General features: G+C 39.5%; 1 protein-coding gene across 2 annotated transcripts; it reads left to right on the forward strand.

Moving 5' to 3' along the window:
* The first annotated feature begins 7936 nt into the window (after positions 1-7936).
* Positions 7937-25765, forward strand: PRDX4 (peroxiredoxin 4). 2 transcript variants are annotated; one of them, XM_014867885.3, is made up of 7 exons: positions 7937-8388; positions 11592-11709; positions 14619-14735; positions 17207-17329; positions 20421-20551; positions 21570-21604; positions 25653-25765. In XM_014867885.3, exons 1-7 carry the CDS (start codon positions 8145-8147, stop codon positions 25701-25703), a joined length of 819 nt encoding a protein of 272 aa, XP_014723371.1. In that variant the 5' UTR covers positions 7937-8144; the 3' UTR covers positions 25704-25765. The 2 variants fall into 2 exon arrangements, with proteins under 2 accessions (XP_014723371.1, XP_070358281.1); XM_070502180.1 differs by lacking the exon at positions 25653-25765 and adding an exon at positions 22855-23010 and having other exon boundaries at positions 8002-8388.
* Positions 25766-26260: the final 495 nt, after the last annotated feature.

Genomic DNA, 26260 nt, shown 5'->3' on the forward strand with positions numbered 1-26260 from the left:
CATCCTATATACACATATACATACATCACTGGCAAGATGAGAAAATCCATGAAGGCACCAGTTTGGTGTAGACAGAAATTTCCCAGTATTCGGGAGCATAGGGTTTTGATTATTATAGTACACTGAGCTTCCAACTGCTTAGAAGTGACCACAGGATGGTTGGTTATTTAAGAGTTAATACTTGGAGGGAGAAAGTCAAATACCATATGATCTCACTCATAAGCAGAAGATAAAAATGACAAAAAAAAACACATAGCATTGGAGATTGGACTGGTGGTTACCATTGGGGAAGGGGGAGGGGGGAGGGCAAAAGGGGTGATTAGGGTCACATGTGAGGGGATGCACTATAATTAGTGTTTGAGTGGTGAACATGATGTAATGTATCCAGATTTTGAAATATGATGTACATCCAAAAAAAATTAAAAAAAAAAAATACTTGGGGCCGGCCTAGTGGCACAGCAGTTAAGTGTGCATGTTCCGCTTCGGCAGCCCGGGGTTCGCCAGTTTGGATGCCAGGTGGGGACATGGCACCACTTGTCAAGCCATGCTGTGGTAGGCGTCCCACATATAAAGTAGAGGAAGACAGGCATGGATGTTAGCTCAGGGCTAGCCTTCCTCAGCAAAAAAAAAGAGGAGGACTGGCAGCAGATAATCGCAACAAAAAGAATAAAATACCTTGGGATAAATTTAACCAAGGAAGTGAAAGATCTATACAACGAAAACTACAAGACTTTCCTGAAAGAAATTGATGTCGACATAAGGAGATGGAAAGACATTCCATGCACATGGATTGGAAAAATAAACATAGTTAAAATTTCCATTCTACCTAAAGCAATCTACAGATTCAACGCTATCCCAATAAGAATCCCAACAACATTCTTTACAGAAATTCAACAAAGAATCCTAAAATTCATATGGGGCAACAAAAGACCCCGAATTGCTAAAGCAATCCTGAGAAAGAAGAACAAAGCTGGAGGCATCACAATCCCTGACTTCAAAACATACTACAAAGCTACAGTAATCAAAACAGCATGCTACTGGTACAAAAACAGGTGCATAGATCAATGGAACAGAATTGAAAGCCCAGAAATAAAACCATACATCTATGGACAGCTAATCTTCGACAAAGGAGCTGAGGGCCTACAATGGAGAAAAGAAAGTCTTTTCAACAAATGCTGCTGGGAAAACTGGACAGCCACATGTAAAGGAATGAAAATTGACCATTCTTTTTCACCATTCACAAAAATAAACTCAAAATGGATCAAAGACCTAGAGCTGAGACCTGAAACAATAAGTCTTCTAGAAGAGAATATAGGCAGTACACTCTTTGACATCAGTTTCAAAAGAATCTTCTCGGACACCATAACTCCTCAGACAAGGGAAACAATAGAAAGAATAAACAAATGGGACTTCATCAGACTAAAGAACTTCTTCAAGGCAAGGGAAAACAGGATTGAAACAAAAAAACAACCCATTAGTTGGGAAAAAATATTTAAAAGTTATTTATCTGACAAAGGGTTAATCTCCATAATATATAAAGAACTCACACAGCTCAACAACAAAAAATCAAACAACCCGATCAAAAGATGGGCAGGGGACACGAACAGACATTTCTCCAGAGAAGATATATGGATGGCCAACAGACACATGAAAAGATGCTCATCATCACTAATCATCAGGGAAATGCAAATCAAAACTACACTAAGATATTACCTTACACCTGTTAGAATGGCAAAAATATCCAAAACAAAAAGTGACAAATGTTGGAGAGGTTGTGGAGAAAAAGGAACCCTCATACACTGTTGGTGGGAATGCAAACTGGTGCAGCCACTGTGGAAAACAGTATGGAGATTTCTCAAAAAATTAAAAATAGAAATACCCTATGACCCAGCCATCCCACTACCAGGTATCTATCCAAAGAACTTGAAATCAGCAATTCCAAAAGTCCCATGCACCCCTATGTTCATTGCAGCATTATTTACAATAGCCAAGACATGGAAGCAACCTAAATGCCCATCAACTGATGATTGGGTAAAGAAGATATGGTATATATATATATATACATATACATACAATGGAATACTACTCAGCCATAAAAAAGGATAAAATCGTCCCATTCACAACAACATGGATGGACCTTGAGAGTATTATGTTAAGTGAAATAAGCCAGATAGAGAAAGACGAACTCTGTATGACTCCACTCATAGGTGGAAGTTAAACATAGAGACAAAGAGAACTGATTGGTGGTTACCAGGGGAAAGGGGGGGTGTGGGGGGAGGGCACAAAGGGTGAAGTGGTGCACCTACAACATGACTAACAATAATGTACAACTGAAATTTCACAAGGTTGTAAACTACTATCATCTTAATAAAAAGTTAAAAAAAAAAAGAGGAAGATTGGCAGCAGATGTTAGCTCAGGGCTAATCTTCCTCAAAAAAAATTTTTTTTAAAAAAAGAGTTAATACTGGCTATGGGACTCTCTGGAGAGGTTATTATTCATTATTATTCATAATAGCCAAAAAGTGGAAACAACCCAAATGTCCATCAGCCGATGAATGCATAAACAAAATGAAGTATATCTTTACAATGGAATATTATTCACCCATAAAAAAGAATGAAGGAGGAGGATGGAGGATTTTTAGAGCATTAAAAATATTCTGTATGATATTATAACAATAGATATATGTTATTATGCATTTTTCCAAACCCATAGAATGTATAACACAAAGAGTGAACCTGAGGTAAATTCGACTTTGGATGATTATGATATGTCAACGTAGGTTTATCCTTGGTAAAAAATATAGCATTCTGGTGAGTGACGTTGATAATGGGAGAGGCAATGCATGCGTTGGGGCAAGGGGTATATGGGAAATCTCTGTACCTTCCTCTCAATTTTGTTATAAACCTAGAACTGCTCTAAAAAAAGTAAAGCCTTTACATGAAAAGGAATGAATGATTGACTCACGCTGCAACATGGATGAACCTTGAAAACATCATGATACATGAAAGAAGTCAGTCACAAAAGACCACATAGTGTATGATTCCATTTACAGCAAATATCCACAATAGGCAAATCCTCAGAGTCAGATAGTAGATGAGTGGTTATCAGGTGATGGGGAGTAGAGGGAACTGAGAGGGACTGCTAAGAGGTGTGGGGTGTCATCGTGAGGTGATAGAAATGTTCTGGAATGATAGTGGCAACAGTTGTGTAACAATGAATATACTAAAAACCACTGGGCTGGGGCTGGCCCCGTGGCCGAGTAGTTAAGTTCGCGCGCTCCGCTGCAGGCGGCCCAGTGTTTCGTTGGTTCGAATCCTGGGCGCGGACATGGCACTGCTCATCAAACCACGCTGAGGCAGCGTCCCACATACCACAACTAGAAGGACCCACAACGAAGAATATACAACTATGTACCGGGGGCTTTGGGGAGAAAGAGGAAAAAAATAAAATCTTTAACAAAAAAAAAAAAAAAAAACCACTGGGCTGTACACTCTAAAATGGTGAAGCTTATGTACGCAAATTGTATTTCAAAAGTACTGCAAAATCAAACGATAATGACCACTTATCAAACTCACTGTTTGTGTGGGTCAGAAATTCGGGAACTGTTGAGCTAGGGGTTTCTGGTCCAGGGCATCGCATGAGGCCGTGATGAGGCTGCAGTCATCAAATCAATTGGAGCTCCAAGATCTGATTCCAAAGAGGTGCAGTCACAAGGTGACTGGCGGTTCATGGGAAGCCTCAGTTTCTTCCCACATAGTCTTCTCTAGAGGCTGCTGGAGTGCCCTTATGAATTGGTGGATGACTTCTCCTAGAATGAGGGAGAGACAAGTGTTGCTACCTCAAGCAAATCACAAAAAGTTTCAGAAAGTTTGTGTCTCCTGTAGGTTGAAGATCACAGAAACTAGTGTCTGACTCACACAAGTAAAGTCTAGAGGCTGGGGCTGGAACTGTCCCTGGCAGAAGAGACAATAAAATGATAGCCTTAGATGTAAATTGAACTGCCAGCAAATGCGGAAAACCCTGTGCTTCCAGGCACAAATGTGGACTCCACAAAAGACAGTGGCATGAGAGTGTCACAAAAGGAAATCAGCCCAAGTGAGAACAGGGGAACAGAAGGACCCCAACACAGGGGTGGGTCACAAAAGGCCTAAAGACTGAAGGAATCTAAGTGGCTATTCAGAGGAAAGACTCTGGGTGTGGCAGGGCCTGCACTCTGAGGTCCCTCAAGGAACCTACAAATGTCCCCATCACAGGGTCAGACAGGGATTTCCTCCATACCACAGAGCCATACTGCATATTGCAACTTTCCCAATGACGCGAGGGTATGCCTCTCCCCCACAACCCTTGCGTTCTCTGGGCCCCCATTACAGATCAGAAACAGTGCGTGGTCAAATTTACATTTAGACATTTATGTGACCATTGACTAATGTCTGTGAGTGCCATTGGAATTTTAGCTCGATAACAGCAGGGACACATCTGCTTTGTTACTATTGCCTCCCAATGACAATGTGTGGCACACAGTCTGTGCTCAAAAAGTATTCCTGACCCCTACTTCCCTCTATCTACAAAAATTAACTCAAAAAAGATCAAATACCTAAACACAAAAGCTATAACTATAAAACTCTTAGAAGGAAACATAGGCATATATCTTTATGACCTCGGATTAGGCAATGGCTTCTTAAATATGACACCAAAAGCACAAGAAAACAAAAAATACAGCTAAATTGCACTTCACCAAAACTAAAACCATCAAAGGACCCTACCAAGAAAGTGAAAAGACAACCCACAGAATGGGAGAAACTACTTGCAAATCATATATCTGATAAGGGTTTAGCATTCAGAAGATACAAAGAACACTTACAACTCAACAACAGAAAGAAAAACAACCCCATTATAAAATGGGCAAGAAATTTGACCACACATTTCTCCAAATGAGGTACCCAGAGTAGTTAAATTCAGAGACAGGGCTGGCAGAGGGGAGGTTGAGGAATTATTGTTTAATGGGTACAGTTTCAGTTTGGGAAGATGAAAAATTCTGGAGAAGGATAGTGGTGATGAGTGCACAACAATGTCAACGTACTTAATGCCACTGAACTATACACTTAAAAATGGTTCAAACGGTAAGTATTGTTATGTATATTTTACCACAATAAGAAAGGAATGGGGGCTGGCCCCGTGGCCGAGTGGTTAAGTCCGTGCGCTCCGCTGCAGGCGGCCCAGTGTCTCGACGGTTCGAATCCTGGGCGCGGACATGCCACTGCTCCTCAGACCACGCTGAGGCAGCGTCCCACATGCTACAACTAGAGGAACCCACAACGAAGAATACACAACTATGTACCGGGGGGCTTTGGGGAGAAAAAGGAAAAAATAAAATCTTTAAAAAAAAAAAAATAAGAAAGGAATGAAGTACCCATACATGCCACAACACAGATAAAACTTTAAAAACATTATACTTAGGTGAAAGAAGCCAGACATAAAAGGACACAGATTATATGATTTTATTTATGTGAAACATCCAGAATAGGCCAATCTATAGAGAGAGAAAGTAGATTCGTCATTGCCAGGAGCTGGGAGAAGGGAAGAATTAACTGCTAATAGGCAGAAGCTTTTTGGGGTGATGGAAATGTTCTGGAATTAGACAGTGGTGAGCACAAAGCACAACACTGTCACTATACTAACAACCACTGAATTACACATTTTAAAATGATAAGTTATACGTTTTGTGAATTTTATCTTGAAAAAAATTTGGACAAAAAGTCTTCCCCCAGAATGAGTAATCAAAATGCAAGACAGAAACTATCCTTTCTGTGACCTAGCGTCAGAGGTCACAAAGCATTCTTCCTGTCAAGCGCATTAGAAGTGAGCCCCTGAGTCTGGCCCACACTCCAAGTTAGGTTTTACACTTGCATCATGAAACTGGTATCATTTCAGTTTCACAACATGGGGAAGGTACTAATGTGAAACTCAGGCTCAGAGAGGTTAAATTAATTTCCTAAGGCTACAAGTCCAATAGGTGGCAGAGCTCAGACTGGAACATGGAAACGGCTGACTCCATAATCTGCACTCTTAACCTCCATCAGTGGTGGTTCTTAACGAGACACACTTGTTTGTGAAACCACAGATGCTTGGGACCCCCCACCCCACCGAGGACCTCTTAAATCATTATTTCCAGGGCTTGGTCCATACACTTGAATGTTTTTAAGCGCCTCAGGTGTTTCTGAGGTGCATCCTATACGTAGAACCATCCCTCTGTGCCTGACGGTTTTATATTATTTATATGGGCAGCTGACTCCAGCTGGATGGTCAGTGCCTTGGGGGCAGGGCCCCCACCTCAAGCTTTTTGTGACTGCCACTATGACAGCACAATGTGTGCCTGCAGGAGGCAGGCACTCAGGAAATATCATTGGCTAGGAGGATTCAGAGCAACTGCCACCCAGAATGTCAGCTGCCAAGGGGTTCTACTGGAACTGAGGGGCACAGAGTTTGTGCCTGGGAGTTGGCCTACCTGGCCACTCTCTCCAGTGGGCAGGAAGTTCACTGGGGCCCACTTGGTGGGCAGCCCCTGATGCCAAGTAGGGCACCTCAGCTTAGCCCAGAGCAGAGGTGTCAGGAAATAACGCTCTCCCCAAGCTTCTTCTCCCAGTTCCCAAACTTAGAGGCCCACCTTAGGACCTAGAATTCATTGAGGCTTGGTGGTTATTTGTCCAACGGTCACTATGGATCACCGAAGCCGACCTCGAGGCATAGGCCTAAGCCGAATGCCTGGGACTCAGTCCCGAACTCCCCGGGCCCCACTCCCCCTCCATGTGGAACAAGAGGCCAGGGAAGGAGAAGAATGGGAGCAGCGAGAGCAGCCTCGTCAGAGGACTCCTGTCTGCGGGCCTTCGGAAAGTGAAGAGTTCCCAGACGTTATGGGTAAGGAGATGCTCCCCCATGCCCTGACAAAAGGGAAGTGGTTTCCTATTTTTCCTCCTTTTCCCACAGGAAACTGGGATTAGGAAACAGAAAATAAAACTTATAACGGGCAGGACTGGGGTGAGGGATGAGTTTGGAAAGGGTAGGTTTCCCATCTGCCTCAAAGGGTTGTCCCAGGGAGCAAGGATATAACATGTGAAAGCAACTTGAAACTAAGACAGGCTGTCGGGGATATTGGGTGTTATTTACAAAATCAAGTGCTTACAAGAGTAAATGCCATGTGCCAGATGCCTTGGGAAACAAAGATGAATGTGACATAGATTTCTACCCCAGGGAGCCGACAGTTTAACAGAGGAAAGACAAACTGTTAGGATGGCATCTGTGGGATTCAGAAAGATGACAAGAGCTCACAGGAAGATAGAAGGGGACTCTGCAGGGCATAAAGGGTGCCAATGGCTCCTGCAATGTGATGGAGTAATTGTCAGAAGATAGAACAACACCGTGCTGGGATAAAGTCTGGTTTCCTGGGAACTTTTCAAGTCTTGATTTAAAAAAAAAAAAAGACACTGAGACGGACTTAAGTCACCAGACTGCCTGTTTGTCCTTGCCTGCTGGAGGAGAGTAAATGGTTAGACCCTTCTTCTCCAAGTTTTCCCAGGACTTAAAAGGGCTGCAACTAGATGGGGGACTCACGGCACTGTTCATACAGATCTCTTAAAGGAAAAAAGGAGTAACTGTTAGAAGTATAAAATGCAAGCTCGTCAAGGGCAGATAGGATAGTTTCACTTACAGGGGGCGGGGGGTGGGCGGCGGTGTCGGGTGGCGTGAGGTGGTGAGGCTTTGTGGAAGCGATGGGCGTGGAAGGATGTCTGAAAGAGTGCACAGGGCGGAGCACGCGACGCCAGTCACGGATGATGCCACCAAGCGGCCTTGGCAGACTTGGGCTAAACTCCCGGCCCTGGCCCGCCCCAGGGCGCAGGCGCAAACGCTGGCTGAGGGCGTGCAGGCGGGTCAGGCGCCCGCGTGGCGAGGCCGGGGAGGGGCGGGGGTGCGCTGAGCGGGGGAGCTGGGGACAAGGTTGGGGGCGGGAGGGGGGGAGTGGGAGGCGGAGCAGGTCTCGCGAGGCCGCGCCCCGGCTCACGCGGGCGTCGAGCGCGGGGTGCTAGCTGCCTGCCGGCGGGAGAAGTCGCACTCGCGCCAAGGGACGTGCGGCTGCGCTCGCGTGGTCATGGAGGCGCCGCGGCCGCTGCCCGCCGCGTTTATTCCGGCCCCTGGCTCGAGTCGAAGGCTGCTGCTGCTGCCGCTCCTGCTGCTCCTGCTGCCGGCCGGGCCTCTGCGGGGCTGGGAGGCAGAGGAGAGGCCCCGAACCCGCGAAGAGGAGTGCCACTTCTACGCGGGTGGACAAGTATACCCAGGGGAGGCGTCCCGGGTTTCGGTCGCTGACCACTCCTTGCACCTCAGCAAAGCCAAGAGTAGGTGGTGCCCCGCCAAGGCTGGGGGGGTGACCAGTGGCAGAGGGAGGTGGGTGGTAGGGAGGGTCTGGTGACACGTGTACCCTGGTTGCGGTGGGTGCCCGGAGCCTCGCTTGGGCGGCACCTTGGGCTGCCTTTGGTCCCTGAGCCGTCCTGGCTCTCTCCTGGGGGTTGGGGGGATCGAGGGGGGTGCCAGCTGTGAAGAAAGGGATGGTTTCCACTAATCAGATTTTGGAAGAAGTGGTGGTTACCCCAAAAGCCGCAGATGAGGGAAAGAGGGTGGCCCTGTTCCCCGGCGTGCAGGCATCGCAGGATGTTGTGCAAACTCACACACTTCCTCAGACATCACAAAGTGCCTGCAGCACATCACGTCCGTTTTCAAGTCCTAGTTCAGGGAAGAATGCATTGATAAGTTGAACAATGATTCACAGAAAGTTTGACTAAACAGAAAAGTGGTTAAACAAAAAGCCCAGGAGGGCAAATGTTTCATTGTTCTTTTTTTTCTTTTTCATCTTGTAAAGACGACTATTAAAAGCTCTTCCCCAAAATCTGTATAGGTAGTTAATGGGTATTCTTTGTGTTTCTCAGAAATGAAGAATTTGTTACAGGGTGTATTTTGGAGGCTCTTTGTAAGGAAACGGGGGAAAAGGAGGTTGGAAGTAATGCATTTGGTTTGATGATAAACCTGGTGGCAAATTTGTGTCCTGGCAGTTGGTTTTTGATTATTTGCATTCCTTCCAGTGTACACAGCTAATGGCCACTTTCAGGAAGGACACGTCAGACTAAGTAGATACTGAGAAAGTTGTGGCCTGCTCCATCTGGATGTTAAGATTAGCCAAAAAGAAGTGGCCAGGGAGGGGCTAAAGTGAAGACGGTCCTTTGCTTGCTTTTGAGTAACTGCTTTTCCTACGGATCATTTGGCATTCTGTAGATGTGTATTTGGCTTTTGTGGTTCAGTTACAGCATGTTATGTGCCCATATTCAGTGAAAAAAGTAATGCTTCACAATTATGAATCCCCAGCGTTCAATGGGATGTTGTTATAACTTAGGTTGGAGTGGGAGTGATAAGTGAGAAAAACTATTTTGCCTCCTTTAACATTTGCAGTTCTTTCCTACTGAAAGTTAACTACTTTTGGACTTTTGTTTTTGAAAAGCCAGTCTTGCACTTTTAAAAACCTAGTATTTCCAAGTCCCATTGGTTTTACTTGCCTGGGAAGATATTTTGAAATATGTCAGCCAGTTAACTGTTTACTGGCTTTACATATATTTCTCATAAGAAACAAATCCCATCCAAGTCCGCTCATGGAAGCAAAACATGGTAATAATAGATCTCCATTTACCAGCCAACTTTTTCAAATTTTAGTTATTTGCTACATTTCTGTGTCACATGGAGGCTTATCTAGAATTAAAGATACCAGGACTTTTATTCATAAGATGGAATATTATGGAGCCGTGAAGTCCATACTTACAAATAATTTTAGTAACATGAAAAACTGCTCATGATTTACTGTTTCCTTTTTAAAAGGGGTGCAACGTGGTCAAAATTCGTCTGTTTGACAAAGACTGGAAGGAAAGCCATAAAAACGTTAACGGTAGTTAAATTGGTGGGGGTTATAGGGAGAAGGGATTTAAATATTCTTTCTACTGCTCTGCATTTGCCAGAATCTTTGTTAATTATCTGATTTATATTCAGGACAAGTTTTGTTTTTTAATGGATACAAGGGGTTGCTTTGGGAATTCCATTTATAGATCTTAGCAAAGTAACTACATTCTTTTTGCTCCCTAAATTGATGACTTTCTTTTTCTTTGAACTAACATTGCAATTCTTAAATCAAGAACCCAAAATTTCCAAAATCAATTTCTTTTTCAGATTTGTTTTTCTCAATATGCTAAAATCATTAAGGAGTATCCTTGTAACAGATCATTACAATTATAATCCCACACTTGAGTAGCGTTTTAAATAATATATGTAAAGCATATATAGCTCAGTACTCTTCTGCTCTTTAATTCTCCCTCCTGGCCTTTACCTAATCAGATCAGGATATTTATATGAGGTAGGCTGTTGGCCCAAGATAAGTGATAATATGTTAAATATTAACTTCACAGAGAAATTCATCTTAAGTTTGTCTCTATTTGCAGAGTGACCAAAATTGTTGGCTATTATTCAAAATACAATAAGCGCTGGCTATTATAAGCCGTACTTTCTAGGAACCCTAGTCAAACTTGAAAGCAAGTATTGACTTCAATGTATGTAATGGTTCTGTAAGTTTAAGTGCTATCTGAATGTGTTAAGGAAGTTCAAGGTACATTATTTTCAAAGCGTGTTGGCTAGAATTACACCATGCCCTCACAGGAGAGTGGCAGGAACTATTCAGTTTCCATCAGGTCACTGGAAACCTGTGCAAGGGGGTCTCCTATTTCAAAGCCCTCTAGGAAAATAATCCCATAGTCTAGGATTTGACACTCCTGGCCTCATGTATTTGCAAATTTCCTCCTTCGGGAGTGTAGCCTCCTCTGCAGCAGGTCCTCCGTGTGTATGTGAGAAACTGGACAAGCGTTTAAATTAGTACACCTGGAAGACTGTCATGTGAGAGAGAAAATCTAATGATTTGAAATGTAGGAAGTTGATTAACTTGGAGGGGCTATAGTGAAGTATCCAGTAGGGTTTAGTGCAGGGGTGGGATATAGGGGGTCTGTGAGCATGTATAGGAAAAAAAGGCTTTATTTTCACTGACCTCCAACTGAAATTTAGCATTTCCTTCCATTATGAACACCAGCAACAAACCACAGTAGCTTCAGCAGTCCTTGTACCTGTCACCGAAATTTTCATGCCACATTATGATTGTTGCAGATATCCTAAAATGTAATTTACACTCATCACTATCTTGGGTAGTTATTAGATCACTGCTAGATCTTGCAATTTTAAAGTGTTAATAAAAGGACACATGTATTATTATAGCACCAGTTTGTTTTTTAGTATTTTGATAATTGTATTTCAATATAACTGGTTTTCTTTGTAACTCTATATATTTTATTTTATGCATTCAATAATGCTATTCTGAGAAGTCTGTAAGCTTCACCAGACTGCCAAAGAGGTCCAGAGGATTAGAAGCCTAGATTTTTAGTGATTTCCTAAAGATGCCCTTCCGTCATCCCACCAACTTTCTCAGCGTTACAAAACATCATATATTTTTCTTTCTTAGTTTCCAAGCCAGCACCTTATTGGGAAGGAACAGCTGTGATAAATGGAGAATTTAAGGAGCTCAAGTTAACTGATTATCGTGGGAAATACCTGGTTTTTTTCTTCTACCCACTTGATTTGTAAGTAATACATGTACATAGCAGCTAGTAAAACCTCAGTCATTATCAATCATTATTCAAGAACATCAATAGTTAGAAATTATTTTATTTAGCTCTTGGTTCTTAAAAGGCAAGCTGAGATGAAGAATTTTTTTCAAGAAGGTAACATCTACCATATATTTCAGAATCATAACCCATTGACCCCAATACTTTATACTTCTATCTATATGACTGTTATCATAATGTAATCATTAGAGAAAAGCTATAATTATTTTCATTAAGCTGTATCTACTAAGGCAAGAAAATGGACTGATGATATTTTAGAAACCATTTAAAAGCAAGACTTATGCCACAAATCTGTTTACTGTATCTCTATTAACTAGAAAATTAATAATTTAATTAATAATTATTGTTTATTAAAAAATAATTAAAATTAATCACCTTTGCTCTGGTGATACCATTTAACTGTGGTTTTACTATTCTTTGCTGCATCTGTTGCTTTCCTGCAATTTCAACGTTTTCCTGAAAATATTGCATATGCTTAAGGAATAATGCTTATTAATATAAATTATAGTTAGGGGGCGGTTTCTCTTCCTTTAACTCTGTGACAGTCAACGCTTTTGTAGATAGTCAAAAAGTTGACTCAAAAGTAAATACTCTTGCAGCTTTAGTCACGTCGAGGATTTAATTTTATTTTGAGTGTTTTTCAAATTCCATGAAAGTGAAAAGATACCAAAAAGAGAGTTATTCTAACTTTTATCTTTTTCTATTTGAATATATTTTTTTGTTACAAAAAGTAAGTAGAAGATTTTTCTATCTTTGCCACTGGATATTAAGATCCTTTTTCCATTAGGTCTTATCTAGAACTATGTAAATAAAACTTAAACTTGCAGAGAGGATATACTTAAGCTCATCTCTATAGGTTGTCTCTAGACCAGGGGTCAGCAAACTTTTTCTGTACAGGGCCAGATGGTAAATATTTTTAGGCTTATGGTGATTTCTATTGCAGCTACTTAACTTTGCCACTGTAACACAAAACAGCCATAGGCAATACATAAACAAATGGGTATTGTTGTGTTCTATTGAAAGTTTATTTACAAAAAATAAGATAGGCTAGAGTTGGCCTGTGGACTGAAATTTGCTGACCCCTACTCTAATCCAAATAGGAAGAATTCTTATAAAAATTAGAACATTGAGACTAAAACAAGTCATGAATCTGCATAATACACAGTCTTTTAAATTGGTAAGAACTTCCTTCTTTCTAATCAACTTGTACTGTGACTTGACCACCTAAAATGTGTAATATAATAATTTCTAATAGAAACCTGAAGTAGAAATTTTAATAGATAAAAAATGATAGACCTTCTAAATTCATATTGCTATAAAACCAAAAAGTTAACACATGTTAAATACGTATAACAATAAACCTGAATTTTGAAATTAGTCTAACATGGCAGACAAGTATCCTCTGTTTCGCCAGTGTTATTTAAAACTCCATAATGAATAAGACATATCTAATTAGAACATGATGTTAGCAATGGTCTTCTGGGGCAGGGAGCTAAGATAGCTTCTTTCTATTGTTTCCATGTAATTCCAGACTGGGCCTGGTTAGAGGGAAAGGATTCTGTGGCATTTGCCACAGTCTGCAAGGGAGAAAGTCACAGCCATAACCCTTCACTTTTCTGCCAGAACTTTTTCTCTGTCTTAGTAACAAATTGAGCAAATGTGTCCCTTGGTAGCATTTCTCGGGACAATAGGAAGGAAAGCAAGGGCTGACCATTCATACCTTTTTGGAAAATATTAAAAATACATATCATAGCCCAGGTTTCCAGGGACGTAATCTAGATTAGAACTGTATGCCTCTGTTTGGCAGTCATCCACTTGAACAACTGAAATATTTGAGAAGCCTATGTTGGGCTGTGGTAGGAACTGGTCCCCTAAGCCTACATTTTTCTAACTTTCTTGACTATGACACACAGTAGGCAATACATTTGTCATTGCCACCCAATGCACTTACACATGCGTACAGGGTAACATTGAGTCTGTATGCACCAGTACAGCCATACTAGTTAAAATACTGAAAAACTTCCATGGTATGGGAAATAGCCACTTTCCCAACCCCCTCCCCAAGCTGCTTCTCCCATCTAGGACCTTTCAGAAACGTCCAGAGCTTGAGAGAACTTTGAGTTAAGGCTGTTAAATAGTTTTAATTTCACTCCACACACACACATATATATATGCACTTGTATATACATATATATGTTTCATAACTTAGCCTGATTATGTATGATGTATTCTCATATTTTCTATTTCACTTCTTTAAAATGTTGGTTGGAACTCAGGAATTGGCTTAAGGAGTTCCTACCATGGTTTGAAAAACACCACTCTAAGGTAATACTCTCTGAACATGCCCTTCCGACAACAAGACCGGGAGACAAGGTAGAAGAGGAACTTATCAAGAAAGGGAGGGGGTGGGAGAGCATTTTCTCATCTCCAAAATAGGGATAAGATGCATCTAGCTCGTAGAGTTGGTATAGGAATGTGAGAAAAAATAGTGAAATGATGTAAAGTTTGTATAGATCCTTTGGAAGCTGTAAAGCATTACATAAAGTATTACTGAATAAAAGCTAATAAAGTAGGGGGAGGTGCTGCCATAAGAAAGAAGGGAACATTGGTTGACCACTGATCCATTAAGTTATAAAAATAAAGTTTATTGAGATATAATTTGGAACTCTGTATGTTTTTTTTAATTAAATGATATTTGACCAAATGACAGTCTTTTAGACTACACCATCTCGAGAAGTTTCATATATAAAATTGTTCTTAATGTGCATTTTTATATACTAAAGGTGTTCGTAAAAACTAAGTCATTTGAACTTCAGGTCTATGTGTATTTTGAAAATACTGATTTTTTGTTTTTTAACTTTCAGCACTTTTGTGTGTCCAACTGAAATTATCGCCTTTGGTGATAGAATTGAAGAATTCAGATCTATAAATACTGAAGTGGTAGCATGCTCTGTTGATTCACAGTTTACCCATTTGGCCTGGTCAGTATCTTACACCTACATTTGTAGGGAAAAGAATGGATTTACTGTTAAATTATGGGCAGACAAGTCTTTAACATGATAGGAATATAGTTATTTATCAGATAATTCGTGAATAGATTTTTCTGAGAGCTGCTGGTTCAATGAAATTATGGTAAAAATGCTTAAGGATTTCATTAAACATTTCAAAATTTGAAAATAAAAAGTTAAATGCAAAAGATGTAATATCCATAGCAAAAAACTACTGAATTGTATGGTTACTTTATTATGATAAATTGGGAAACCATAATCTGGAGAAAAAAATCTTTAAAATACCATTTCTGTGTTACACAATTGTCTAGTGTTAAGTCAAATTCAAAATAGCTTTTGTAATTACTTTTCAAGAAGCAATGATGTTTTAAATTAATTTTTGAAATCATATAGAATTTATATAATTATATAAAAATTTATTTAAAAATTTAAAAAAAGTATTAAACATGAAAAGATGTTCCATGTAATTAATTGCAAAGAATTGCAAATTAAAATGATGAGATGCCATTTTTTCCCTGTCTGATTGGCCAAGATTTCAAATATTGAAAAATTTCATCCAGTCTTGACAAAGGTGAGAAGAAATGGCACTCTCACACACACAGTTGGTTCAGCATTTCTGGAGAGCAGTTAGGCAACATGTTTCTAAATTTGAAATGTACATGTTGCTATGAGTTTTTGTGCACAAAATTTTATGCACAATAAAGATTGTTCAGAATTATTTTGGTTTTAAAACTTGTCAAGGCAAATAATCAATAGCCAATCTATAGATTAGAACAATAAAGTGATGTTTATCTGAGCCAAGTTGAGGACAAGCCCAGAAGAGCAGTCTCCATCAGGGAAGAAAGCACTCTGGAGAAGCGTGGTTTATAACGTGGATATATACCACTGCAGAACAAAGAACACACATCAAGCATGACAGGAATACAATTTTTTTTTCAAAGTCACAAGGAGATGTTTTGCTGCAGTTTAGCATGTACACAGCTGGTCAACTTGACCTGGGTTTTCTGGGAAGAAAAGCTTATCTTCCAAGAAGTACTGGTATTGGCATCAGAGGAAGGGAGACACTCATCCCTATCTTTAACAAGTGCATTCCTTGCTTTGGGAAAAGCAGATGTCTACTGCATGTTCGGTGGGCCGTAAGTCAGGCTGCTCTGGGAAAAACAAGTTTTAGGCCGAATCAGTTTTAATCCAGAATGGCTTCCCCATAGACTTCAATATGTGAAAACTTCTTCTTATTCTTACTATTTTCATCAAACGTAATATTCAATTCACTAAAGTAGCAAATTCAAAACAAGTTTTTCTCCATTTACAATTATTAATTAATTGGTTCAGGAGCTACAATTTAAACTTAATTTACATTCACTTAAGTAACTAGTTCTTTTAAGTATTTGAAAGTGCAGTTATATATTTAATATATTTGATTTCCTTTAAGTATCTCAATTTTCAGACAAACCTTCCCAAAAACTTAAGTAATTCTTGCAAATACAATAAACAAATAGGGTGTCTTAAGTCCTTTTAAAATGTTTCTTTACTATTTATAAACTGAGTAAAATTTCAAATTATACATTTTGAATGGAATCACAAAGTGAATCTGTTATTCTAATATGCCAAATTCTCTTAAACATTATAAATAATATACATATACTGATTATTTCTTAATATAAAAATATTAAAACTATGGGTTTAATTTGCTTCATCATTTCTAAAGTAATTCTAAATCTTTGTAGGATTAAAATACAAATCCACTAAGGAAAAAGTTATGTCATCCCAAATAATTTGGGATTGCTTTCCCAAGGAATTTTTGGGGATACATTCTCAGCTGGATAGGTCTCATATTAACCAGAGATTTCTACTTGAATGTCAAAAGACATCTGCAGACATCTGGAGCAGTATTTCCCTGTTTTTTAGCTGCTGTCAGTCCCCTCCCATTAGGGCCCCAGCCCACATCCCCAGGTTTCAAGTTACAGAATACTTAAATATGAAGACTGATGAGTCTGAGATTATAACTTACTTCCTTCACTGCTTCAAATGGACTTTGCGTTTCTTTGTCTCTCAGAACATTAAAATGTCATCCAGTTGTATTCTGCCTATCTCTCAAGCCTTTTTCTTGTGATCACCATTCTAAGGTTATGCTTATAACAGGGCATATCCTTTGATCCATCAATTCCCCTTCTAGGAATTAATCAGACAAGTGCATAAAGTTGAGAATGCAAAGATGTTTCCAGCAGTGTTTATAAAAGCAAAAAAAAATGGAAACAGTTTAAATGTCTATCACTAGAGATTAGTAAAATATAGTATGTCCATACATTAAAAATACGATGTGTATCTCTATATTTACACATTACACACATTGTGTGTTCATTCATTTTGTGTGCATGTGCAGAGAAAAAGCTGTTTTGATATCTGCCACTTAACTCTGAAGGTAAATGTTCTGTTTGTTACAGGATTAATACCCCTCGAAGACAGGGAGGACTTGGGCCAATAAGGATTCCACTTCTTTCAGATTTGACCCATCAGATCTCAAAGGACTATGGCGTATATCTGGAAGACTCAGGCCACACTCTTAGGTACCTTTCAGTAGTTTTACATTATGACAAATCCAAATATATGTGTAATCCTCCTTGAAATGGAGTTAGAAGATAGAAAGTTTGATCAAGAAATATTTGCTCTATTTGCAAAAATGTTATAGATACTATTTGAAATAATTGGGGAGTGCTTTACTTAAACTATGGGCGTGTCACAGACTGTTAGAGCTGGAAGATTATTTAGAGGTCTTTGACCAACTCTGTCATTTTACACCTAAACAGATTCATAGAGTTCATGAACTTAGGCAAAGTTATATAATTAGTTAATTGCAGAGCCAGACTTGAACCCAGGTCCCCAAACTCCTTGTCCATTTCTTTCTTCTCTTTTCCAAACTGACTCCAGAAATGGTTTTTCTAAATACAAGTGTCATCGTATTTAGCAAACCTGTGTCTTTGGAGTTGGAAAAATTAAGGGAATAATCAGCTTTATTGAGATATAATTCACATACCATACGACTCACCCATTTAAAGTATACAATTCAGTGATTTTTAGTATATTCACAGAGTTATGCAACCATCACCACAATCAATTTTAGAAAAGTTTCATTACTCAAAAAAAGAAACACCATACCCATTAGCAGTCACTCCCCATTTCCCCCTATTCCCCTCCCCTGGCCCTAAGTAACCACTCATCTACTTTCTGTTTTTATAGTTGCCTATTCTGGACATTTCATATAAATGGAATCCTACAATATGTGCTCTTTTCTGACTAGCCTCTTTCACTTAGCATGATATTTTCAAGGTTCATCCATATTGTATCATGTACACTACCAATAGTTTCTCTTTTTTTTTGTACTTGTCAAGTCTTTAATGTTTTCTACTTCCATAGAGTTTACTACTAAGTTAATTCGCAAAGAACAAATATGCCACTAAAAAGATCAAGGCAATCTTAAAATTTGGAATTGTTTGAACATTAACCAAGTAAAATTATCTAATATTAGCTATTTTATGTGATCTGAACCAATAGTTTTTTTTTTTAATTATTTTTTATTTTCATCAAAGTAGTACATGCACATAGGTTTTAAAAGTCAGATTGTCTTAAGCAACAGTCCCCTCCCGGCCCCCAGCCCTCCTCCTTGGAGGAAGCTACTTTCAACTCTTTAGCTACGGCTTTCACTATTTATCTCCATATTTCTAAAGAAGGTCTTATGCTTTGCCTGGATTTATCAATTTTGACGTTATTCATAATGGTAAATAAGACTTTATCTTTCTTATGCCATCCCCAAATTTATTCTCCCAGTATAATATGTCACAATTTTGGATTAAGTTAATAGTTCATGTTTATATTATATAAATATTGTTTGCTTTTAAGCTCTTAAGTGTAGTGTGCTAAGAATTACATTCCCTATCTGGTAAACTTTTTGATTTTCTTGTAGCTAACAAACTACACTTTTTTCATTCCCTTAGTTTTCTATATATCCATCAGTAATTCTTTCTAAACCCCCCAGCTGAACTATAACCTTCTAAGTACTGCATTTTTCCTCTGTCAATTATCTTTTCTGGAATCTTCCATCTTCCTATTTCAGATCAGACCAGCCACTCTCTAAGTTGACTATGTAGCTGTTATCCTAGCACTTTACGCACCAGAATCCTGGGACTTGCCTTCACTTCTCCTCTGTTAGATGCCTAATTCTCTGGCTCCCATGCCTGCCTTCTCTGTTTAATCCCTTGTTTTGGTGATGCACATCCTCACAGCTTTCTAATAAAAGGTCACTGGAAGGTAAAATGCTTGAGGCCCTCCCTGTCTGAAAATGTTTTATCTTGCTCTCGTGCTTGATTAATAATCTGGCTGAGTATCGAATTCTAGATTGAAAGGCATTTTCCTGCAGACATTTGAAAGCATTGCCCTCCTACCTTTAGCTGCTGGGGTTGATACTGAGATTTCTGTTGCCATTTTAATTTCTGATTTTTTTGTAAGAATGACCTGTCTCTTCTTATATTACACCAACTATGGCAAATGTATTAGTCTCAAAGTCTACCAAAGAAGCAGTTCACAAAACCAAAACAGAAAACAGAAGCTAGAACTTGCTACCAAAGAAAAGGCAGATTTCTTTTTGTGGCTGTGTGTTGCTATGATATATGTGATAGAGGCAAGCTCATAATTCCAGATCATGCTCGCTTACTTCAAAGCAGATCTGATCGCCACTGACAAACTGTAAAAGTAGCTGCATGAAAGAACACCCAGATGAAGTAATTAACAGTTTTGCCCAAGTTTGGCTAAGGTGACCTTGTCCAAGGAGAGTGAGCCCTAGTTGATTCAGACTCAAGTTGCTCATTCAAAAAATGTATTCTAAGATAAGCAGAAACATTTTAGTAATGTTTAATACAATTATGAAACAAGATTTCATGTAACAGGTGTGAAATTCCATGTATTTCTACTAAAAATATATCTCATTATTATTTATAATACTTGTATACAAAGCAATTAGCCCCAGTACCTGAGGTCTTTTTCTAATCCAAAGTAAGGATTGGGTTGAAATCCATATTGACTTAAATAAATAGACAATAAAGTCCTTTGGAAATGTTCATCTGTAGTCTACTTTAACTTTGCAATGCCACCTCTATCTCAATAGCAGATCTTTTAGGTCAAACTACTTCATTATTCCTCAGTCCATAGAAGTGAATCAGACATACAGAGATTTAGAGGGAAAGGTAGCTTCACTTACATTGGTGACTTCATCTTTTTTCTACCACTGACAAAGGAAATACAAACAATTCTCAACAGCCAGTGATAAGAAAAATGGATCACTCCTTCACCCAGAAAAAAGCTTTGCTATGTAGTTTCATCATTTCATTTACAGTACCATAAAATCCCAAACTTAACTACACGTGAAGATTCAACTGTATATACTACAGTACATTTCATAGCCAAAAACAAATTTTTAAAGCTATTATTTAACAGTGATAATCCCAAATTATACAGTAGATGTGTAGGTATGGGGGTGTGTGCACGCATGTGTGTGTATCAGTCAAGTAGGTAGGTAGTGTGGTGTGAATGGTACAAGGATTCACATTAATATTTGTCTTAACGGAGATGAAATAGCCTCACCTCTACTACTCTTGTGTTTTACAGAGGTCTCTTCATTATTGATGACAAAGGAATCCTAAGACAGATTACTCTGAATGACCTTCCTGTGGGGAGATCGGTGGATGAGACACTACGTTTGGTTCAAGCATTCCAGTACACCGACAAACATGGAGAAGGTAGCCTTTCTTTCCAAACTGCAGAGCCTTTTGATTTTTTAGTTTGAGAGAGAGCAGCATAATTAGTTTGGTTTCTTATCCTAAAAGTAATTTGGATGGTGCCAGAGTCTTCTGATTGATTGTTTTCAAATTATTAGCAGATCTATTTAGCAGGTCAAATTATTATTTAAAGTGCTTTTAACAAAATATCACTAATATATTCTACTTACTGAATAAGATGCAAAAATATTCATTATTTGCATAGTCTTTTTGGATAAGCTCAAAGTGAAAAGTTTCTGCTACTGCAATTTTTCAAATTATGTTTCTGTAAACTTAAAATGTGCCAATCTGGCAATATTTAATAATGTAGGTTTTATTTGCATGTTTACATTATTTGATTTAGCTTTTTTCCTCAAGGTTATTCAGTATCACACTAGTAATGTATCAGTTCATCCTTTCATTCCAAGTTTTTGCAGTAGCTAAATGGAAAAGGTCAGATTTTGCTAAAGTACAACATATGTTATATATTCCTTTCAAAAGTGTAACTCAGTGCCTGGGTCAGGGTGCATTCTAAATCAAGGGGGAGTCCTATTTTCCAAATAATTTGAAAGTCTCTTTTGACAAACAGCAAACCATAGTATCAGTGCAAGATACTATAGGAAACAGCTGATTAGCTTAGTGAAAGTTTACGTAAATTCAGACAAATTTTTGCTGTCCCCAGACCTTTCAGTTCACCAGATTCCCAAACATTCCAACTATATTAGAGGAACGCTCGATTTGGTTTCTTATATTGCAAATGTAACTAAATATAACTGGCAAAAATGGACATAGATTAGCTGCCTGCTGATCAGCTCCATGACTAAAATTCCTTGGGGAGAGCAGACATGCTAACAGAAGTCAAGTGTTCAGTGGCCCAGAAGTGTTCTCATTAATATAGGCTCGATTTTCAGTTTCATTTAGAAAAAGAAAAGCCAAGAGTTGCTGAAGAGAACTGAACTCTGTTTTTAAACTGTCTTTTGCTAATTTTTGTTCCTTTCAGTCTGCCCTGCTGGCTGGAAACCTGGTAGTGAAACAGTAAGTCAAATTGATTTTTCTGTTAAGGGGATAGCTGGGGCCAAAAAAAAAAATACTAACCTTAGGATAATCTTTCCTTGTAATAGAACTGTCTTCGTTTTGTAAATGAAGTAACTGTTGATAGGCAGAAATCATAAGCATACAGGCATTTTTTGGACTGTAGGGAGAGTAGCTGAAACTGGAGAAAGCAGAATATGGGGCTTAATGCTGTGAATTTTAAAGCCAAGTATCCAGAGAAATATACCAATAAAAAAAGGGAGTGGGAACAGTGGAGACTTGGTAGAATAAATTCAGAGGTCTCAGCGATCATCTATGGAATTTCTTCCTATATTGTAGGCAAAGAAAACAGTCAGAAGCAGAATCTTTCTGTGTATAGTAAAAAGCTTTTGAGGCGCTGGCCCCGTGGCCAAGTGGTTAAGTTTGCACACTCTGCTTCGGTGGCCCAGGGATCACCAGTTCAGATCCTGGGCACGGAGCTACACACCACTCATCAAGCCATGCTGTGGCAGCTTCCCACATAAAAGCACTAGAACGACCTACAACTAGGATATACAACTGTGTACTGGGGCCTTGGGGAGAAAACAAAAAGAGGAAGATTGGCGACAGATGTTAGCTCAAGGCCAGTCTTCCTCAACAACAAAAAAAAAGCTTTTGAGAAAATCTGGCTTAATTAACATTGAAGCTAATGATTCTCTCTGTCATTTGAAGAAAGAAAAGATTGAAACAGGTACATTCTTTCATTTATGGAGGCTGTATAACTTATAGACAATCCTTAAAGTAGTCTCTGGCCAAAATACAATTTGGAAACTTGCTTGAACCTTTTTTAAATAACATGTTTATCTTCTAAAAATCAAGAGTTTTACACAAACTGTAGTTAGGAAATGAAAAATACTAAAGCGTCAGAAGAAGAAATCATTATCTTAGAATAAAAGAAAAATATAGATTCCTAAGACTTTCTTCCTTAGCAAACCAAAAAAAAAGTGCCATTAGCCATAGACAATGAGAGGTAGAAATTCACTCTCTACACTCACTCAGGTCAGATAAAGTAACGTTTCACTGGTTTTGAACCAGTTTTTGATGGATTTTCAAAACAGCTTTGCCTTTGCGGGTCAAAGTTAATGTTAAAATACCACCTTACTCACCTCTACGTGGATCTGATGGACCTCAGAAGGGATTTGAAGTTAGACATTCAAGGTACTTTGAGCACTAGGTACTTTAAATTATAAATTAGTCATTATGTTGGTTTACAGTTACTGATTGTGAGGCTTACAGATAGAAATATGAATCAGAAGCTGCAGGCATCACCTGAGAGAAGCCTTAGAAAGCATTTCTGGAGAGGTCTTCAAGGTAGGTGGCACTTCCCCCTGGAGCCAGAGCAGGACCAGCAGTGACTAATGAATAGCATCGCCCTCAGTCACAGGCCTGTGCTAAGAGATCAGCAAGAGCTCCCAAGAAATACAGGCTAACTACGAAGGGTATTATAGGATGAGTAGCTTACATTTCAGAAAACATGTTGAATATCCACTTGATTAACTTTTGGGGGGCCACAAACCCCTTTGAGAGTCTGATGAAAACCTTGGATTCTCCCTCCATAAAAATGCACATGCGCTATCACATGCTGTGTTTGGGCATTCTTTTTTTTATTCCCAGCTTTATTGAGGTATAATTGACAAACAGAATTGCATATATTTAAGGAGTGCACTGTGATGATTTGACATATGTATACACTGTGAAATGATTACCACAGTCAGATTAACGAATCCATCACCTCACATAGTTACCTTTTTGTGTGTGTGGTGAGAAGGCTTAACATCTACTCTTCTAGCAAATTTCAAGTATACAAAAGAGCATTATTAACCACAGTCACCATGCTGTACATTAGATTCCCAGAACTTACTCATCTGAAAACTGAAGGCTTGTACCCTTTGACCAGCGTCTCTCCATTTCCCCCACCCTCAGCCCCTGGCAGCCACCATTCTACTCTCTGTTTCTATGGGTGTTCTTTCAACAGACATTTCTTGAGCACCTGATATATGGCAACTATTAGGATAGCCAGGCGGTATTTATTAGTGAACACTATAGCCAAGGTCCCGGCCTTAAAGTCACATTCTCATTCTAATTTTAGATTGTGGCAAATGCTTTTAGAAACAGGTTGATGGGATAGTGCCTGGGGTGGGCATAAAGCGGTCAGAAAAGACTTCTAAGATGGCATTTGAGTTGAAACGTGAGTGAAGAGAGGGAGCCCGTCATGCATAGAGCAGTGAAGAAAGAGCAGGACAGAGGCCCCGAGGCCAGAACCAGCTTAGCATGTTCGAGGACCAGAAAGGGCTTCAGTGCGGCGGGAACAAAGGGAGCGACGAGGGATGGGATAGGGAGGCCAGTGTCGCATGGCGTGGAGAAGTGGACTGCAGTGCACTGACTGAGCCATGTGGAGTCATTAGTGACCATAGTGAGGGCAGGGGCTTGCCTGGAGTGCTCTGAGGAGGAGGGCGGGGCAGGATGAGGAGGAGATGGAGTATGAACAACTGGTTCCAGAAATACAGCTGTGAAGGGGAGAAGGAAAGAGGAGTTAGAGAGGGGAGATGTCGGGTCAGAAAAGGCTTTGTAGTCGTGCTTCTTTGAAGACAGATGAAGTTTTCATCTCCGTCTCCGTCCGTTCTCTCCTGTGTATTGCACAGGCCTCCCTGCCCTCGGCTTCTCTCCTCTCCACCGCATGCCATTCTCCAAACCAGAACCTTTTGGAAGCTCTCCAGTACTCACAGGACAAAGGCCAGATACTTGGGCACAGCCTTCAAGCCTTTGCATTCTTTGTTCCCACCAGCCTCTCCTGGGCCATCTTCCCCATGATTAATGCACGCCGCTGTGCTCCCACCAAATCACGACTTATTTTTCCCCAAAATAAGCCCTGCTTTTTCATACCTTTGTGCCTTTGCTCAGGTGCCTATTCTTTCTATAGCCTAGAATACCTGTCCCCTTCTCTAATTCTGCTCATCTTTCAAGACCAACTGAGATGCCACCTCCACTCTGAGGCCTTCCCTGATGCCATCTTGGCCTCCATTGAGTCACACAGTCTGTGTCATACATGATCGTACTGTTCATTTGCGTCAAAAACAGTTATGTACACGGACATCCTCCCCACGTGTTTGTACGGCCTCACAGGCAGGGACTTTGGCAGTTATCCTTGTATCCCCACTGCCCAGCACACTATTGGCACATAGTACTTATTCCATAGTATTTGCAAATTGAATTTAAATGCAGAGAGATTATAAATTGGCAAAGACAGAATACTCCTTGAAGTGATGCCTGAAAAATTAGGTAACATTTATTTTATGCTGAAGAAAAATTCTGAAGAAAACATACAGAACTATCATAAGCTGATTACAGTAGGTTTTTTAATATATATATAGGGATAGATGTACTTTACCTATAACTGTGAAGTAACATAGTTAATGGGAGGTCAAATTATATTGGAAATTTCAAAAAACATCTCGTAGGTTTTTAAGGCTGTGATGCCCTAGGAGAGAGCATTTTTTCTTTCAGAGTATTTGTTCATTCACTAAATAGTTACAGAAGGTAATACTTTAGGGTGTATCTGAGGGTTTTTTACTTTGCAGTTTGAGATTAGAAGGGTTGCATTCTGGACCTCCAAAAAATCCGCTTGAACACACTGCCCCTCTATCAGGTTTTTGTGGCATGCCAACATTTCATCAGCAGATGATTTTAAAAATAGATTAACATCTGTAGCCATGCTCTCATAACGTGTTCGATTTAATTAGATCAAACCTGAAGAAGCCTGGTGGCCAAGAGAAGAGCTGTAAGTAAATTTTGGGGTGCTTGAGTACAGATGTTAATTTATTAAATTATTTTCCTTTTGGGATAGCTGAGATTAGCAGGTAGGACAAATCCAGTTTTTCAAATATATATATGTGATATAATTTGGTACACAAAAATGATCTTTATCTTCTTTACTCAAGAGATAGGCAACTAATGTCAGACTACTAATGATGTATATCAGCTTTTAAAATGAATAATTTGGTTTTTTTAACAGATAATCCCAGATCCAGCTGGAAAACTGAAGTATTTTGATAAACTGAACTGAGAAATACTTCCTCAAGTTATGATGCTTGAAAGTTCTCAATAAAGTTCACCGTTTTATTACCATATTGTGTTACAGTAGTAATTTCTTGGAGAATGTAAAAATCCATGTCAAGGTCCAAAGATATTTAGTGTTCAAGTTAGACACTGATGCCAAAAGATAGGCAATTATTCTCTGTCTTTCTGAAATAAGAAATGTCAGATTGAATCAAACTAATGATAACAGTGACTAACATTTATGGAGCACATGCCATCTGCCACGCGTTGTGTTAGGCAGCATAGCTGCATTGTTCCATTTAATCCTCACAGCAACTCTTTGAGTTCTTTATTTAACTGAAGCTCAGATAAATTACTTACCCAAAGTCACAGAGCTGGCGAGCAAAGGTAGAATCAGACTCTGAACCCAGACAGGCTAATTCTAGTTTCTGGGCTCCTAACACTCCACTGTGGCTCCCCTCTCTGTGCCTTTGAGGGTGGCAGGAGAGAATAAGCTGTGAGCATAGTCACCTTCCATGGTATCTGGTACGGACAGCTGACCCCAGAGCTCACTGCTGTGTACAA

The sequence above is a fragment of the Equus asinus genome, chromosome X, assembly GCF_041296235.1.
Source record: "Equus asinus isolate D_3611 breed Donkey chromosome X, EquAss-T2T_v2, whole genome shotgun sequence".
Classification (NCBI taxonomy): Eukaryota; Metazoa; Chordata; class Mammalia; order Perissodactyla; family Equidae; genus Equus; species Equus asinus.